This window comes from Hemiscyllium ocellatum, chromosome 10 (assembly GCF_020745735.1).
Source record: "Hemiscyllium ocellatum isolate sHemOce1 chromosome 10, sHemOce1.pat.X.cur, whole genome shotgun sequence".
Classification (NCBI taxonomy): Eukaryota; Metazoa; Chordata; class Chondrichthyes; order Orectolobiformes; family Hemiscylliidae; genus Hemiscyllium; species Hemiscyllium ocellatum.
In genome coordinates, this window is record NC_083410.1 from 16,611,825 (window position 1) to 16,629,680 (window position 17,856).

At 39.7% G+C, this 17,856-nt stretch overlaps 1 protein-coding gene across 3 annotated transcripts in view; it reads left to right on the forward strand.

The window, feature by feature from the left end:
* The window catches only part of cnsta (consortin, connexin sorting protein a), a 91,334-nt gene that overhangs the window by 62,467 nt on the left and 11,011 nt on the right, over window positions 1–17,856 (forward strand). For all 3 annotated transcript variants that reach the window (XM_060830812.1, XM_060830810.1, XM_060830811.1), the window contains one exon: window positions 646–1,571. In XM_060830812.1, coding sequence (XP_060686795.1) covers window positions 646–1,571 — 926 coding nt within the window. The remainder of the gene's footprint in view (window positions 1–645; window positions 1,572–17,856) is intronic.

Consider the following 17,856-nt stretch of genomic DNA (forward strand, 5'->3'; position numbering starts at 1 on the left):
ATATATTGTAATTTGATGCTGGTAAATTAGCACCAAAAAAAAATCAATGAATTGTATGTTAATGACATTTGCTTGATCTCAGGAGACAGAGACAAAGTGCAATCTGATCAATCACATTCTTTTAAGAAATATGAGAAATTATTTAGCTCTGTGGCCTCCTTTATTTCAGGATGATTCATTAGAGTCTATTTTTCCATTTGAATGTCCTACATATTACTTTAGTATTTAAAATTTTGAACGTTAACTACTAGTTCATGCTAAGTGTTGAGCCTCTTTTTGATCTTGCAATTCAAGCTGAACAGAGCACTGAAATTATTCCATTCAAGGCTCATAAAGTACAGTAAAATTTATTTTTCATCCAATTCATCGTGTTTTTGGTGAGTCTGGTGAATAGGTAATTATCACTAAGTCTTTATCAATCGTGATGATCATGTGACTATCTCCCCCAATCCTGAATGGATAATGTATGAAAATCCATTAAAATTTAACATTGCTTATGCCTGCTTACTGGGTGGAACAGAGCCAGGGTTGGCAGATGGGATTTCACTCAGCAATCCAAAGTCGAAGCATATCAATTTTTAAAGCGCTCTGCAGCAAATATCTTAAATTGTTCATGAAAACCGTATTCCTCTCCTCTGTTATTAGGTTTTACAGACCAGCCTATAGCTACATCAAGAGAGCAAAGTGCAGAATGTGAAGATGCATCATTGGAATTCGCGAAGGACAGGAAAAAAGATTGTCTTGCATCTGTACGGATTGCATTAGCTGTGGATAAAAGCACTGAGAGAGACTCTGCAATGTATTATGCTGAATCATCGCTGGACGAACAAGTGGAAGCAGACAGAGCAAAGGGCATGATGCACTTTGATATTGAGACAGAACATTTGTCCTCTGCAAACACTGAAATGGATAAAAGCTGCTTTCAGTTACATGCTACTATGCCTTGCAAGGACATAGTAACTCGTGCACAACAAATCGAGTCAGAGGGTTTCTCAGAAGCAGGAGGTGTTATACATGCTGGTCCATTATTCCATGCAGAGGAAACTGAAAATCTACATGGTGATTTGAAATTTGCTGGCAAAACTACTGAGGAAAATGTGCAAACACAGTTGTTGGAATGTAATAAACCTATCAAATTCATTACAGATGGCCTGGCTGTGTCCAAACAAAGCAATCATGTATTTCAAAAACATGTTGAAAGTGATTCCAATGATTGTGTAAATAAGGAAACTATGTCCGGTAATTCAGAAGAAAGTATGAGGATAGATGACCAAGCAACAAAGCAAAACCAGACTGATGTTTTGAATGAAATAAATGAATATGAACAAATCTCAGAAAAAGTAGCCTCAAAAGCAGAGGAGGAAATTCAGTGCAATGCGGCACTTAATGAGAATCGGATGTCATACGAAGGTTCAGAGAAGTGGGGGGAGGATGAGTATGTTGAAGCATTCTGCAACTCTGTACGGGGCATTGTATCACCTGGTCAGAAAAATGATACTGATGAGTTATTGCAATTGAATGACAGTTCACTTTCTTTGGATGAACTTGCTAAAAGGATACAGATAGAAGAGGTAACCTTTAATTTGAATTTTATTTTTGAGCACTTTAAGGTAATGACGTTGTTTTCATATATTGTATTCAAATGCGGTCAAAATACGAATGAAGCGCATTTTCGAACCATGTTTTGTTAATATGCAGGTGAAACAAATGCTGTTCGTTCTGTTTGTAATTTAAATCTGGTTACTTTGGTTTATACAACAAATCTCCAGCAAAAAAAATCCAAAGGGGTTTTACAAATATACTAAGGACAAAAGGGTAACTAGGGAGAAAATAGGGCACCTCAAAGATCGGCAAGGTGGCCTTTGTGTGGAGCCACAGAAAATGGGGGAGATACTAAATGAATATTTTGCATCAGTATTTACTGTGAAAAAGGATATGGAAGATATAGACTGTAGGGAAATAGATGGTGACATCTTGCAAAATGTCCAGATTACAGAGTGCTGGATGTCTTGAAACGGTTAAAGGTGGATAAATCCCCAGGACCTGATCAGGTGTACCCGAGAACTCTGTGGGAAGCTGGAGAAGTGATTTCTGGGCCTCTTGCTGAGATTTTGTATCATCGATAGTCACAGGTAAGGTGCCGGAAGACTGGAGGTTGGCAAATGTGGTGCCACTGTTTAAGAAGAGTGGTAAGGACAAGGAACTATAGACCAGTGAGCCTGACCTCGGTGGTAGGCAAGTTGTTGGAGGGAATCCTGAGGGACAGGATGTACATGTATTTGGAAAGGCAAGGACTGATTCGGAATAGTCAGCATGGCTTTGTGCATGGGAAATCATGTCTCACAAACTTGATTGAGTTTTTTGAAGAAGAAACAAAGAAGATTGATGAGGGCAGAGCAGTAGATGTGATCTATATGGACTTCATTAAGGCGTTCGACAAGGTTCCCCATGGGAAACTGATTAGCAAGGTTAGATCTTATGGAATACAGGGAGAACTAGCCATTTGGATACAGAACTGGCTCAAAGTTAGAAGACAGAGGATGGTGCTGGAGGGTTGTTTTTCAGACTGGAGACCTGTGACCAGTGGAGTGCCACAAGGATGGGTGCTGGGCCCTCTACTTTTTTCGTTTGCATAAATGATTTGGATGCGAGCATAAGAGGTACAGTTAGTAAGTTTGCAGATGACACCAAAATTGACAAAATTGTATTTGTTTTCCTAATTACCACCTCAATCTGCAAGTTTACCTTAAGAGCTTCCTGGACTAGGACTACCAAGTCCTTTTGTACTCCAGACTTCTGAATTTTCTCCCCATTTAGAAAATAATCTATGCCTCTATTCTTCCTACCAAAGTGCATGATCTTACACTTTCCCACATTGTACTTCATCTGCCACTTCTTTCCCCCTCTCCTATTCTATCCAAATCTTTATGAAGCCTCCCTGCCTCGTCAATACTACCTGTCCCTCCACCTATCTTTGCATCATCTGCAAACATAGCCAGAATGCTGTCAGTTCCTTCATCCAGATCATTAATGTATAAAGTGAAAAATTGTGGTTCCAATACTAACTCTTATGGAACACCGCTTGTCACGAGTTGCCATCCTGAGAAAAACTCTTTTGTACCCACTCTGTGCCTTCTTCCAGATGGCCAGTCTTCTATCCATGTTAGTACCTTGTCTCTGGCATCATGGGCTGTTATTGTACTCAGCAGCCTACTGTGCGGCACCTTGTCAAAGGCCTTCTGGAAGTCCAGATAGAGAACATCCGTTGGCTTTCCTCTGTCTGACCTGCTTGTTACCTCCTTAAAGAGCTCAGACAGATTTCTTAGGCATAACCTCCCCCTTGATGAAACCATGCTGACTTGGCCCTATTTTACCTTGCACTTCCAAGTATTCAAAAATCTTATCCTTCAAAATGGGACTCAAACTTTTACCAACGACTGAGGTCCGGCGAATCGGCCTATAATTTCCCGTCTTTTGCCTTCCTCTTTAAAATAGAGGATTACATTAGTAATTTTCCAGTCCTCTGGGACCCTTCGTGACTCTAGTGATAGCTTAAAGATCACTACTAAAGGCTCCACTATTTCTCTTCAGCTATGTCCTTCAGAACTGCAGGGTGTAGCCCATCTGGTCCAAGCGATTTGTCCACTTCCAGAGATCTTTCTGTTTTTCTAATATCTTCTCCTTAGTGATGGCCACTGTACTCATTTCTGCCCCCTTACTGTCTTGAATGTTTGGGATGTTATTTGTGTTTTCCACTGTGAAGACTGACACAATTAGAAGATTGCAAGGTAATTGGGAAAAGTCAGTAGATTTCCAGTGGTAGTAGTAGTACTTGGCTATCCAGAAACCAATTGATAAGTTACTAAATCAAATGGGTCTTGCATTGTGACTATGGGTGACCAGGTTCAAAATTAAACAGGATCTCGAAGTTTAAATCTCAGGATTATTACTTGACCCACATGCAAATTGGCATAAGGTACATAAAATTAGAGCGATAAATACATGGCTCAGAGACCAGTGCAAGAGAAGTGGGTTCAAATTCGCGCACCAGTACTGGGTAAATTCAGGGCTATACCATTGGGATGTCGACTCTGTTGGGACAGAAATTCTTAAAATTGCATATCAGAGAAGTGGAGATGGTATAATCATCACTGAATCCTACATCATCAACAATCCTAGAGTTATTACTAAATTGAAATGAGCAAACTACATGAATTATGTTGTTACAAGAGCAGGTCAAAGGATCGGAATCCTGTAGTCTACAACTGTTCAAAGCCCGTTCACGATCTACAAGCATCAAGTCAGGAGTGTAATGATATATTTTCCTGGTTAAGTGAAGTTCTAATAAAATTCTAAAGACTTTGACATGTTCTAGGACACAACAGCCCACTAGACCAGCAGCACATCCATGAACATCCAATCCCGCCACCACTAACGTGCAGTAGCATGTGTGCCATCTACAAGATACAATGCAGAAATTCGCCAAGGTGCCTTATATAGTACCTTCCAAATCCGTTTAAAAGGACAAGTACAGCAGGTACATGGGAATGCCACCATCTGCAAGAAATAAGGGCGGCACAGTGCCTAGCATTGTTGCCTCACAGCACCAGGGACCCGAGTTTGATTCCAGCCTTGGAACCACTGTCAGTGTGCACGTTCTTCCAGCATCTGCATGGGTTTCCTCCAAGTACTCTGTTTTCCTCTCTCAATCCAGTAATTTGCAGATTAGCTGGATTAGCCATGTTAAATGGTCTGTAGTGTTTAGGGATATGCAGGCGAGGTGAATTAACTGTGGTAAATAGCAGGTTATGGATTAGGTGGGATGCTGTTGGAAGGTCAGTGCAGACTTGATGACCGAATGGCGTCCATCTCTGCAGGGATTCTCTGATTCTATATATTGCAGTTCCTTCAGTGTTGCTGAATCAAAATCCTAGTTCTCTCCTTCTAATTGTGTTACAGATACACATATACCTATATATACGTACATATATAGATTGTACTTTTCAAGAAAGGAGCTGAACACTAATTTCAGAAGGCAGACTAGATGGACAATAAATGCTGGCCCAACCAATGTCATCCATATCCCATGAGTAAATAAATAAAAATTAGGGAAATGATCAAACTTAAAAGTACATAACTGTAAAGTCAGGTGATGGGTCAGAATATAAACAATAGAAAATGACTAAAAAGTTAATTAGCAAGAAATTAGCATGAGGAAGTTACCTACAAATGTAAAAATGGATAGCAAAGGTTTCTGCAGGTACTTAAAAAGGAAAAGAGTAAAATGATTATTAGTCCTCTAGCAAAAGAGCAAGAATAGGGAGTTAAAAATAAATGATAAGGAAATTGCAGAATAAACAAATACTTTGCAGTGTCTTTACTGTAGAGAATAGAAAACAATTTGAATAATTGCTGTAAATCAGGTTGAAGGAAGTGATATGAAACTGATGGATCTGCAACTGACAAGTCTGTATTCGGATGGACTTCATTTCAAGATCTTAAAAGAAAGATGATTTGGAGATGCCGGTGTTGGATTGGGACGTACGAAGTTAAAAATCACACAACACCAGGTTATAGTCCAACAGGTTTAATTGGAAGCACACTAGCTTACGGAATGTCGCTCCTTCATCAGGTGATAGTGGAGAACTCAATCCTAAAACACAGAATTTATAGCAAAAATTTACAGTGTGATCTAACTGAAATTATACATTGAAAAATACCTTGATTGTCTGTTGAGTCTTTCATCTGTTTGAATACCATGATAGTTTCACTTCTTTCATATGTAAAAGTTGCATTCTCATATTGTCTAGCTATCACCCATTGTTACAGCTAACCTGAGAATGCAACTTTTCAAAAAAGGTTTTGTGATTTACACATGAAAGAAGTGAAACTATCATGGTATTCAAACAGATGAAAGATTCAACAGACAATCAAGATATTTTTCAATGTATAATTTCAGTTAAATAACACTGTAAATTTTTGCTATAAATTCTGTGTTTTAGGATTGAGTCCTCCACTATCACCTGATGAAGGAGCAACTCTCCGAAAGCTAGTGTGCTTCCAATTCAACCTGTTGGACTATAACCTGGTGTTGTGTGATTTTTTTAACTTTAAAAGAAGGATAGTAAATTCATTTGTGTGAATTTTCCAAACTTCCCTTGATTCAGGAAACCCCTCTGATCAAGAAGAAGGGGGAGGCAGAAAACAGGAAATATGTAACTACTGTTTTCTTTGTAAATCTGCAATAGTGAGTAGAATGGGTTTTTTATGTTTTTATTGAGATCTGTTTATTGATCAAACTTTAAAAATATAAAACACAGGTACTAAGTTAGTCTGAAGCAGTGTTTTAGAGCTGTAAAACTGGGCTATTTTCTGGGTCAGTAGATTGTTAAGGTGCTTAAATGGCCCTTAGTAGAGTGAAGTGCTCTTCCTGTCAGATGTAGGAGATTAGGGAAAGTTTCCATGTAACTGATGATCATATCTGCCAGAAGTGTTTGATTGCAAATCCTACCAGATTGCATGGATTGGTTGGAGCAGCAGTTGGAGGCAATGAGGAATTTATAGGAGTCAGGGGGTATAATGATGGCAGTTGCAGGAAGGGAGAAAAACCACAGATCGTCAGGAAGATGGGTTACCTCCACGAAAGGTAGGAGAGGAAGACGGGTAATGCAGGAGTCTCCTGTGGCTATCCCATCTCAAACAACTATGCTGTTGTGGAAAATGTCGGGAAGTGAAGGAATCTTTAGGGGAAAGTAGCACTGACAGCCATGTTTCTGATACTGAGACTGGCTCTAATGTAACAAGGGGTACATCAGGCTTTACATGATCGATTATGATAGGGGACTCTGTAGTCAGAGGCACAGATGAATGTTTCTGTGGCCAACTGCAAGACATCAAAATGTGTGTTGCCTCCCTGGTGCCAGGATCAAGGATATTTGAGGGACCATCAGTAGGTCATTGTACACATTGGAACTAACAACGTACGAAGAGAAAACAACAATATTCTGAGGAGAGAATATAGGAAGTCAGGCAGGAATTCAAAAAGGTGGTCCTCGACGGTATTAATATCTGATTTACTCCCGATGCCATGAGATAGTGAGGGTAGGAATAGGAGGATAGAGTAGATGAATATGTAGATCAGGAACTGGGATGGGGTGAAGGTTTCGCATTTTTGGATCATTGGAATCTCTTCTGGGGTAGAAGTGACCTTTACAAGTACGGATTGCACCTGAATTGGAAGGGGACTAATATACTGCAGGGAGATTTTTTTTAGATTAGATTCCATACAGTATGGAAACAAGTCAATTAGCCCAACAAGTCCACACTGACCCTCCGAAGAGCAACCCACCCAGACCTATTTCCCTGACTAATGCACTTATAACACTATGGGCAATTTAGCATGGCCAATTCATCTGACCTGCACATCTTTGGATTGTGGGGGGAAATCGGAGCACCCAGAGAAACCGGAGTACCCGGAGAAACAGGAGTACCCAGACATGTGGAGAATGCGCAAACTCCACACACAGTCGCCCAAGCTGATGCTGAGAGATAGCAGTGCTCACCACTGAGCCACCGTGTCTGATGGAGCTGCTTGGTAAGATTTAATCTCATGGAGGGGGAGCCCAGGGTGTTAGAGATCAATCTGAGACTGGTGCAGTTGGGAAAAGGAGCAAGTCAAACAGTCCGGGCGGGCAGGAACAAAGTAGAGAACGAGGTAGGACTGACAAATTAAACTGCATTTATTTCAATGCAAGAGGCCTAACAGGTAAGGCAGATGAACTCAAGGCATGGTTTTGAACACGGGACTGGGATACCATAGCAATTACAGAGACGTGGCTCAAGAATGGGCAAGATTGGCAGTTAATGTTCCAGGGATTCGATGTTATCAGAACAAAAGAAGAGGGAACAGGAGAGGAGGGAGAGTGGCATTTTTGATTAGGGATAACATTATGGCTGTACTTAGGATATTCCTGGGAATACATCCAGGGAAGTTATTTGAGTGGAACTTAGAAATAAAAAAGGGGAAACATTATTGAGATTGTACTATTGATGCCCCAATAGTCAGTGGAAAATTTGAGAAGCAAGTTTCTAAGGAGATCTCAGTTATCTGTAAGAATAATAGGGTGGTAATGGAAGGGGATTTTAACTTTCCAAGCATAAACTGGGACTGCCATAGAGTTAAAGGTTTGGATGGAGAGGAATTTGTTAAGTGTGTACAAGACAATTTTCTGATTCAGTATATGGATGTATCTACTGGACAAGAAGCAAACTTTGATCTATTCTAGGGAAATAAGACCAGACAATTGACAGAGGTGTCAGTGGGTGGGAGTACTTTGGGCCTGTGATCATAATTCTATTCGTTTTTCAAACAGTGGAAAAGGATGGACCGGATCTAAACGTTGAAGTTCTAAATTGGAGGAAGGCCATTTTGATGGTATTAGGCAAGATCTTTCAAAAGTTAATTGGGGACACTTGTTTGCAGGTAAAGGGGCGGCTGGAAAATGGGAAGCTTTCCAAAACGAGTCCAGAGACAATAGGTTCCTGTTTGGATGAAAGGCAAGGCTGGTAAGTGTAGAGAATGCTGGATGACTAGAGAAAGTGAGGTTTTGGTGAAGAATAAGACGGAAGCATATGGCAGGTGTAGACAGCAGAGATCATGTGAATCCCTAGAAGAATATGAAGGCAGTAGCAGTATACTTAAGAGGGAAATCAGGAGGGCAAAAAGGGAACATAGTTTGGCAAATTGGGTTATGGAGGTTCCAAAGGGACAAAAGAATGACTAGGGAGCATATAGGGCCCCTTAAAGATCAGCAAAGCCACATTCGTGTGGAACCACAGGAGATGGAGGAGATAGTAAATGAGTATTATGCATCGGTGTTTACTGTGGATTTGGAAGTTAGAGAACATGGAGAAATAAATAGCGACAACTTGGAAAAATGTCGATATTTCAGAACAGCAGCTTCTGGACATCTTAAAATGCATAAAGTGGATACATTCCTGGGATCTGATCAGGTGTACCCTAGAAAGCTGTGGGAAGCTAGTGAAGTGATTGCTGAATTCTTTGCTGAGATATTTGTAGGATCGATAGCCACAGGTAGAAGACTGGAGGTTGGCTAACGTGGTGCCTCAATTTTAGGAAGGTAGTAAGGAAAAGCCAGGGAATTACAGACTGGTGAGCCTGACATCGGTGGTGGGCAAGGTTTTGGAGGGAATTCTGAAGGACAGGATTTACATGCATTTGGAAACGCCAGGACTGATTACATAGAGTAAACATGGCTAAATGTATAGGAAATCGTGTTTCACAAACTTAAGCCTTTTAAAGAAGTAACAAAAAGGATTGACAAAGGCACAATGATGGACGGGATCTTTTTGGACTTCAGTAAGGCATTCGACAAGGTTCCTCATAGTAGATGGTTAACAAGGTTAGATCACATTGAATACAGGAAAACTATCCATTTGGATAAAGAACTGGCTCAAAAGTAAAAGACAGAAGGTGGTGGAAGGTTAGGGTTGGAGGTTGGAGACCTGTAACCAGCATTGTGTCAGAAGAATTGATGCTGAGTCCTCTGCTTTTCTTCATTTATATAAATGATTTGGATGTGAATGTAAGAGGTAGAGTACGTTAGTTTACAGATGACACTAAAATTGGAGGTGTAGTGGACATCAAAGAAAGTTATCTCAGTGTAATGGGACCTTGATCAGATGGGCCAATGGGTTGAGGAGTGGCAGATTAGTTTTATTTCAATAAATGTGAGGTGCTGCACTTTGAAAAGGCAAATCAGGGCAGGACTTATACACTTAATGCTGAGGTCTTGGGAAGTATTGCTGAACAAGGATGTGCAGATTAGGTGAATTGACCATGCTAAATTGTCCATAGTGTTCAGCAATGTGTAAGTTAGGTGCATTAGTCAGGGGAAATATAGAGTAATTGGGTAGGGGAATGGATTTTCTAGGATAAAGTGAGGAATGCAGATGCTGGAGATCAGAGCTGAAAATGTGTTGCTGGAAAAGCGCAGCAGGTCAGGCAGCATCCAAGGAGCAGGAGAATCGACGTTTCGGGCATGAGCCGTTCTTCAGGATTGCTGAAGAAGGGCTCACGCCCGAAACATCGATTCTCCTGCTCCTTGGATGCTGTCTGACCTGCTGCGCTTTTCCAGCAAAACATTTGCAGTAGGGGAATGGATCTGAATGGGTTTCTCTTGGGAAGATCGTTGGGCTCATGGGTTATCATGGCCTGTTTCCACACTCATGGAATCATAGAATTCCTACAAAGAGACAGTTGAAAGTTCATAGTACATGTTGCAAGTACACAGGATGGTGAAGGAGTGTTTGGTATGTTTTCCTTTATTGGTCAGTGCATTGAGTACAGGAGTTAGGAGGGCGTGTTGCAAGTGTACAGGATATTGGTTTTGTCACTTTTGGAATATTGTGTGCAATTCTGTTCTCCCTGTTGAAGGGAGGATGTTGTAAGACTTGCAAGATTTACAAGGATGTTGTCAGGGTTGGAGGGTTTGAGCTGCAGGGAGAGGCTAAATAGGCTGGGCTATTTTCCCTGGTGCATAGGAGGCTGAGGGGTGACCGTACAGAGGTTTATAAAATCATGAGGGACATGGATAGGGTGAATAGCCAAGATATTTTCCCCAGGGTGGGAGTCCAAGACTAGAGGGCATAAGTTTTTAAGGTGAGAGGGGAAAGATTTAAAAGAGACCTAAAGGGCAATGTTTTCAAGTAGAGGGTGGTGCACTTATGGATTGAGCTGCCAGAGGAAGTGGTAGAGACTGGTATAATTACAACATTTAAAAGGCAGCTGGATGGGTATATGAACAGGAAGGCTTTGGAAGGATATGGGCCAAATGCTGGCAACTGGGATTAGACTTATTTATGGATAAGTTGGAATGAAGGGTCTTTTTCCATGCTGTACATCTGACTCTATGACTCCATATGCCAGTTAGCTTGACATTTATTGTGAGAAAGTTGTTAGAATTGATCATTAAAGATATTTTAGCATGCAATTAGAAAATCTCATAATTGGGCAAAGTTGGTAGATATCTAGTAGTTAATAGTACTTGAATATCCAGAAATGAATTGATAAGTGCCACATGAAATAAAACTTCTGACTAGGGGTAAACCTATTAGCAAAGAAATGAAAGAACCTAGAGTAAGAGGATTGAAAAAGATCTTGGGAAGCAAAACGACCCTCTGATCAAATCTGGTGGATGGTGCTTTGAATTGCTTCTCCAGTTTTTTTTTCCCTCCACCCATAATGCTAATGTTTTATTGTTTGTCTCTGTGTCGAGGTTTACAAGGGACATAGATCTTCAATTAGTACAATTGTGTTGATAATTCATGGTTTTATTTACCTGTGGCATGTATAGAATGTTCTTTTTAAGTAAGGGATCATCGGGTCAGTGTTTTCTGTTAAACTGATTCGATCAAACAAGTAAATTAGAGACTTGATTGACTTTGATTGAATCATTAACTTTTGTGGTGACCAGGGGAGTAGCAGCACTTGAGAGTCATCACACTTTTTCCCAAATGGATGCTCAGTAGATCCTGAATAGTCTTGACAAAGTAGACATTAAAATAATGTTTCTTTTTGTGGTTGAATCCAGAATGAAGAGGCACTATTTTTAAAATTAGAGTATCTCCCTTTTCCAACATGTTGGAATTTCTTTCTGAGGTATGTATCTTTGGAACTCTGCCTCAGAAGGCATTGGAGATGTGGGTCAGTGGATATCTTAAAGTTGAGGTACTTTGATTCCCCTGTCTATATCAAAAATCTGTGGTTATAGGAGTAGATGGGAATGTGGAATTCAAAGCAAAAAGAGATCAGACTTGATCTTGAATGACCAATCAGGCTGAAGGTAGCAAGAGGTCAACTACTTCTTCTGTTTCATACATGCATACATTTGCACAAAAATATCTTTACCAAACTTCTTTCAAAATTTAGATGTGCATTAACTTCTAAAAGCTTGGTGGTGCTGTAACTGACCAAGCCATCAGGGCACTTGACTTAAAATGTAATGACATAACTAGGAGCAGGAATAAGCCAAATGGCCCATTGACCACCTTTCATCTTTCAATTCCCTTATTGTACAAAAATCTTATTGATCTGTCTTGAATATACTGCGCATTTGAGCATTTACAATTTCTAAGGTAAGGAATACCAAAGAACAACAGTCCTCTAAATGAAGAAATTTCTCATTTCAGTCTGAAGTGGCTGTCCCTGAAGCTTGTCTCTATGCCTTCTAGTTCTAGACTTTCTAGGCAGAGGAATAGTATCTCCGCATCTATCTTGTATAGTCCCTTTGGAATCTTTGTGTTTAATATCATTTCAGTAATTTAATAGAGTATATGTCAATTCTTCTTGTCCAGGGAGTAATACTAATGAACCTTCATTGCATGACTTCCAAGCTAGGTATAATCTTAGGTACAGCAACAAAAACTGTACTCAAGGACAGATATGTATTTTGGGAGTATATCATTAGGATAAACATATAATGGATGTTTCAAAAGGAAGGTTGTGAACAACAGCTGGTCTCTGGTGGAAGCACATATAGTCCTTTATTGGTGCTTAATAAGACGTTAATTTGTGAAAAACATTGCTTTTTAACAAAAATATACTTTTTTAAAAAAAATGTTAACTGCTTTAACACTGCATTGAAGTGCTTTGCTGACACTGGCTTCACTCAGGTTTTGAAGTAGATGCTTTGACAACAAACCAGTCTCTTCTCCAGATGAGGAGGAGTGATGGAAAGAGTAACATTTTTTGGATACTGTTATTAGTGTGTGGCGATGTCACATTCCAAGAATTGGAATGAAATTGTTAATATCTCTTTCATTTTGGGTCCCTTGTCTGTACCAGGCTCAGAAAATGGGGTAACAAGTTAATAACGTCTTTAAGAGAGTGGTTGTGATATGTTTGACTGGAGACACCAGCAAATTTCCGTAAATTTGTTACTCCAGTAAATTCTGAAGATTCCAAGTATGTCTTGTCTTTACGCCAAAATCCTTGAAAGGGTGGCCAGATTGACTTCAGTATTTGAGTACATGAAGAGTTAAAGAAAAGCCAGTATTTTTGGTCTTGCTTTGCTGCTGAAATTTGATTAAGTGAACACCAGACTGGAACAAAATTGGATTTAGGTGTGATATTCTGCATAGACTCTTAGACTGTTCCTCTGATGTAAACTATTAAAAGAAGAGGCTGCTGGCATCTACAGAACTATCCCAAAACAAGCATTGTCCAGAGAATTATGGAGAAAATTGGAATGAAGGAAATTGATGAATACGTTTGTCCCTGATTATTGTTCATGTGAAAATTGTATTGAAAGCTTAGCAGGAAAGAGAATGCTGTTACAATGTGGCATTCACTACACCAGAATGTAGTGGATGCCTGGTCACTGATATAACACGATAGTTTTATTCTCATGCAATCTCACGTTATAAGAAAATCACACAATAGCCAAGCTATTTAAACTAATGAGGCTGAAATCACATTATAACCAATACATGTAAGGAAAGTTTGTGGTCTACAAATAACACACTCTAAATTCTTCATGTCTTTGGAACTCCAAGCCACAGAAAGCTGTGGGGGGCAGAATCTTTGCATATATTTAAGGCTGAGATAGATTCTTGATCAGTAGGGGTCTAATTGTATTATGTTGCTGCAAAAACTCTTGTGGAAAAAATTAAAATCAACAAATGATGTTAGACATAAATTTTAGCTTGATAATGTGTGCTGGGATGAGAGTAAGTAGTTTGTTACTAGTTGCACAACATTTTCCAAAGTCAAGGCACGTGTTCACTAAATGGCAATTTATTTGTAGTCTAATCTGAGTGAAAATTCGCACTCCATAAAATGTAAAACAACCTGCATAGAAGATACTGAATATTAAAGAGGTTCCAAGAAAAATACTTGTGAAGTATGGATCACGCTTTCACCAAACGTTTGAAGATGAGTTATTTGGATTACCTACTTTTAGCACTTTGGATAAGTGGGGAAAGCAACTCTGGTCTTAGACTAAATGGTATTATTTAATTTTATATTGTCAGATGCAAGAAATATTCTGTTTCTACTGATTTACAAAATAAAGGACCTTGAAAATTCCAGCCAGTGCTGTTGTTCAGTCTGATGGTACACCATAAAAGATAACAACTTTAATGCGGAGCCAGGTTAAAATACTGAAAACATGAATCAGAAGACACATAACTTGAACATTAGCCCTAACTTTATTTTGATGTAAACAGTTGTACTTCTGGTACATTAGAACTATTTAGTTTCTTACCTGCCTACATAACAATATATCGTACTACACATATTCTTTGAAAGAAATACACACAAATAAGATGCACATCAGTTATAACAAGCAGAATTACAAAATAACATTATAAAATATAGGAGCAGAATTAGGCCATTTGGCCCATCAAGCCTGCTCTGCCATTTGATCTTGGCTGATGACGGGAAACTAGTAATCAGAGTTTCCTTTGCAGTAATTAGACTAGAAATATTGCAAGCAAGCCAATTATAAATTTCTTCATTGTTTCTTGTGAACCAAACTAAATTTAGCTTGCTATTACCTTGTTTGCTGAGTTAAAATGTTGACTCTAGTGTTTCTGCTTTACTAAGGATTTGGTTGGACATTAAAAGTGAAGCGAAAGATTAAACAGCATTTAAAAATATTTTTCTGCACCATTAAAGCATGGCAACTAACTGACCTGTGAAATAATGTGCTGAATAATGCAATTAGTAGTAAAATTTCGCAACTGAGGACTTTTGTACATTTTACCCTCTTAACTTTTGAATTATGTTGTTGGAAGACGATGTTAAGAGTTACTTTAGGCTGAAAAAATACTAGTCAATGAACAGCTCTATTCAAATGTTCAAATCCCTGATATTTTGCCATTTTCCATCCCTACTAGCTGATCGAGGCACAGTTGCTGTATTTACCTGAGTGCCGTCATAAAATTTGACAAATTATTTACTCTATACTTTGAACTAATACCTACCCTCGTGAATGACAACTGCAATTTTGATGTTACAAAATAGATAATTTGTATTGCTGCTCCAATGATGTGATGTGGAGGTGCTGGTGTTTAACTGGGGTGGATGAAGTCAGAAATCACACAATACCAGCTTATAGTCTAGCACGTTTATTTGAAGTCACAAGCTTTCCGAGATCTGCTCCTTCATCAGGTGAAGTGAAGGGAAGTGCACAGGCACAGAATTTCTAGGCAGAGAGATAATGGCAAGATAATTCCAGGTAATTAAGTGTCAGAAGTTAAGTTCAAGCGATGTTAATGGAAATGCAATTTCACCTAAGAAGTAATTCTAAGAAAGTCTTAGAGGAGGAGAAGAAGGAAGAAAAGCTATGTTCTCTCAATGGTGATGTCAGATGGTATTTAAAATATAATCAGTAACTTAGAAAACATGCCAATCAGTTTCTGAACACCAAGAAATAGTTGGCGGCACTGGATACTCCAAATGCTAATGACCCTGACAACATTCCGGCAATGGTAATGAACAGTCGTGCTCCAGAACTTGCCTAGCCAAGCTGCTCCGGTGCAGCTACAACACTGGCATCTCTACTGCAATGTAAAAAGTTGCCCACATGTGTCCTGTATACAAACAAAAGAAGGACAAATCCAATAGCCAATTGGTCTACTCTTGATCATCAGTAAAGTGACAGGTGTCACCAACAGTGCCATGAAGCAGAACCTGCTCAGCAATAACCTGCTTACTGACACCTAATGTTTCACCTGAGCCACTCGGCTTCTAAAGTCATTACAGCCTTGGTTCAAACATGGACAAAAGAGCTGAATGCCAGAATTGTGAGAGTGACAACCCTTGACATCAAGATCACATTTGACCAAGTGTGGCATCAAGGAACCCGAGTAAAACTGGAATCAATGAGTATACGTCTTTGTTTGTTAGTCATACTTGGCACATAGGAAGACAGTCGTGGTTGCTGGAGGTCAGTCATCTCAGTTTGAAGTCATCTCTGCGCGAGTTCCTCTGAGTAGTGTCCTGGTCCCAATCATCCTCAGCTGCTTCATCAATAACCCTTCTTCCACCATAAAGTCAGAAGTGGGAATATTCACTGATAACTTCACAATGTTAAACACCATTCATGACTTCTCAGATACTGAATGAGTCAGTATCCAAATACAGCGAGAGCTGGACAGTTACCAGGCTTGAGCTAAAATGAGGCAAGTTAACATTTGCACTACACAAATACTAAACAATGATTATCTTGAATAAGAAGCAATCTAATCACTGCCTCTTGCCTGTCAATGGTGTTACCATCTCTGAATTACCCCACTATTAATTTCTTGGGAGTTACCTTCAACCAGAAACTAATATCGATACAGTGGCTACAAGAGGCGGTGAGAGGCTAGGAATGCTGCAGTGAGTCACTCACCTACTGACTCCTGAAAGTTTGTCCACCTTTCACAAGGCACAAATTGGAAGTGTGATGGCATATTCTCCATTTGAGTGCAGCTTCACCAACACTCAAGACATTTGACATCATACAAGACAAAGTAGCAGGTTTGATTGAGTGACTCTGTAGTAGTAGCAGCAGTGTGTATTATCTGAATGCACTGCAGAAATTCACCAAATATCCTTAGCCCATTCCAAACCATTGCCATTCAATAAATATATAGGAGCAACATCACCTGCAAGTTTTACTTCCGCTCGCTCATCATCCTGACTTAGAAATATATCATTATCTCTCCATAGTTGAGTCAAAATCCTGGAATTCCTTTCCTAATGCTATTGTGGGTCTACCCATAACATGTGGACTGCAGCAGTTCAAGAATGCAGCTCAACTCCACATTCTCAAGGGTAACTAGAAATGTGCAATATACCCTAGCCTATTGAACAACATCCAGGTCCTACAAGTTAATTGAAGTAAAAATCCAACAAACAGCAAGGAGGTTGGTAATCTGCATTAATATTGGTTGAGGAATAAATATTAGGGACCACACCTCTTTTCTTCAAACTACTGTCATAGTATATTTCACATTCACCTAAGTGGGCAAACTGTTTGCTTCACACTAAAATAATGAATTCTCCAAGGATACACATCCCATTGAAAGGGTAGGCAGAGGGAGCCAGGGTTGCTTTATTGGTAGGAAATGAAATTAAACCATTAGCAAGAAAAGATATAGGGTTGGAAGGTACAGCATCTGTGTGGGTAGAGATGAGGAACTGCATTGGAAAAAGACCCCGGCAGGAATTATGTAGTCCAGATGTGGGGCAGAAAATAAATCAAAGTAGCAAAAGCATGTGAAAAAGACACTACTACATTGAACATGGGGCACTTCAGGATGCAGGTGGATTTGGAAAACCCAGATTGGTTGCAGATCACCAGGAAAAGAATTTGTGGAATGTCTAAGATTTTTTTTGGATCAGTTTGGAGGAAACAGGAAATTCTGGATTTGATGTGTAACGAGGCAGGCTTGATTAGGGAGCTTAAGGTGGTTGTGCCACATGGGAGCAGTGATCATAAAATGACAGAATTCACCCCGGAGTTTGAGGGGGAGAACCTGGAATCAGATGTGACGGCATTACAGTTGAGTAAAGGTAATTGCAAAGACATGAGCGTGGAGTTGGTCAGAGTTGATTGGAAAGGGAGCCTTGCAGGGAAGTTGGTGGAGCAGTAAAAGCAGGAATTTCTTGGTGGTAATTCAGGAGGCACGGTAGAAATTCATCCCAAGAAAGAAGAAAAGTATTAAGGGGGGAATAAGATGATCATGGCTGATAAGGGTTGTGGACAGCATGTGAGCAAAAGAAAAATGTGGTGAAGGTTAATGGGAAGCCAGAGAATTAGGAAGCCTTTAAAAACTAACAGTCGG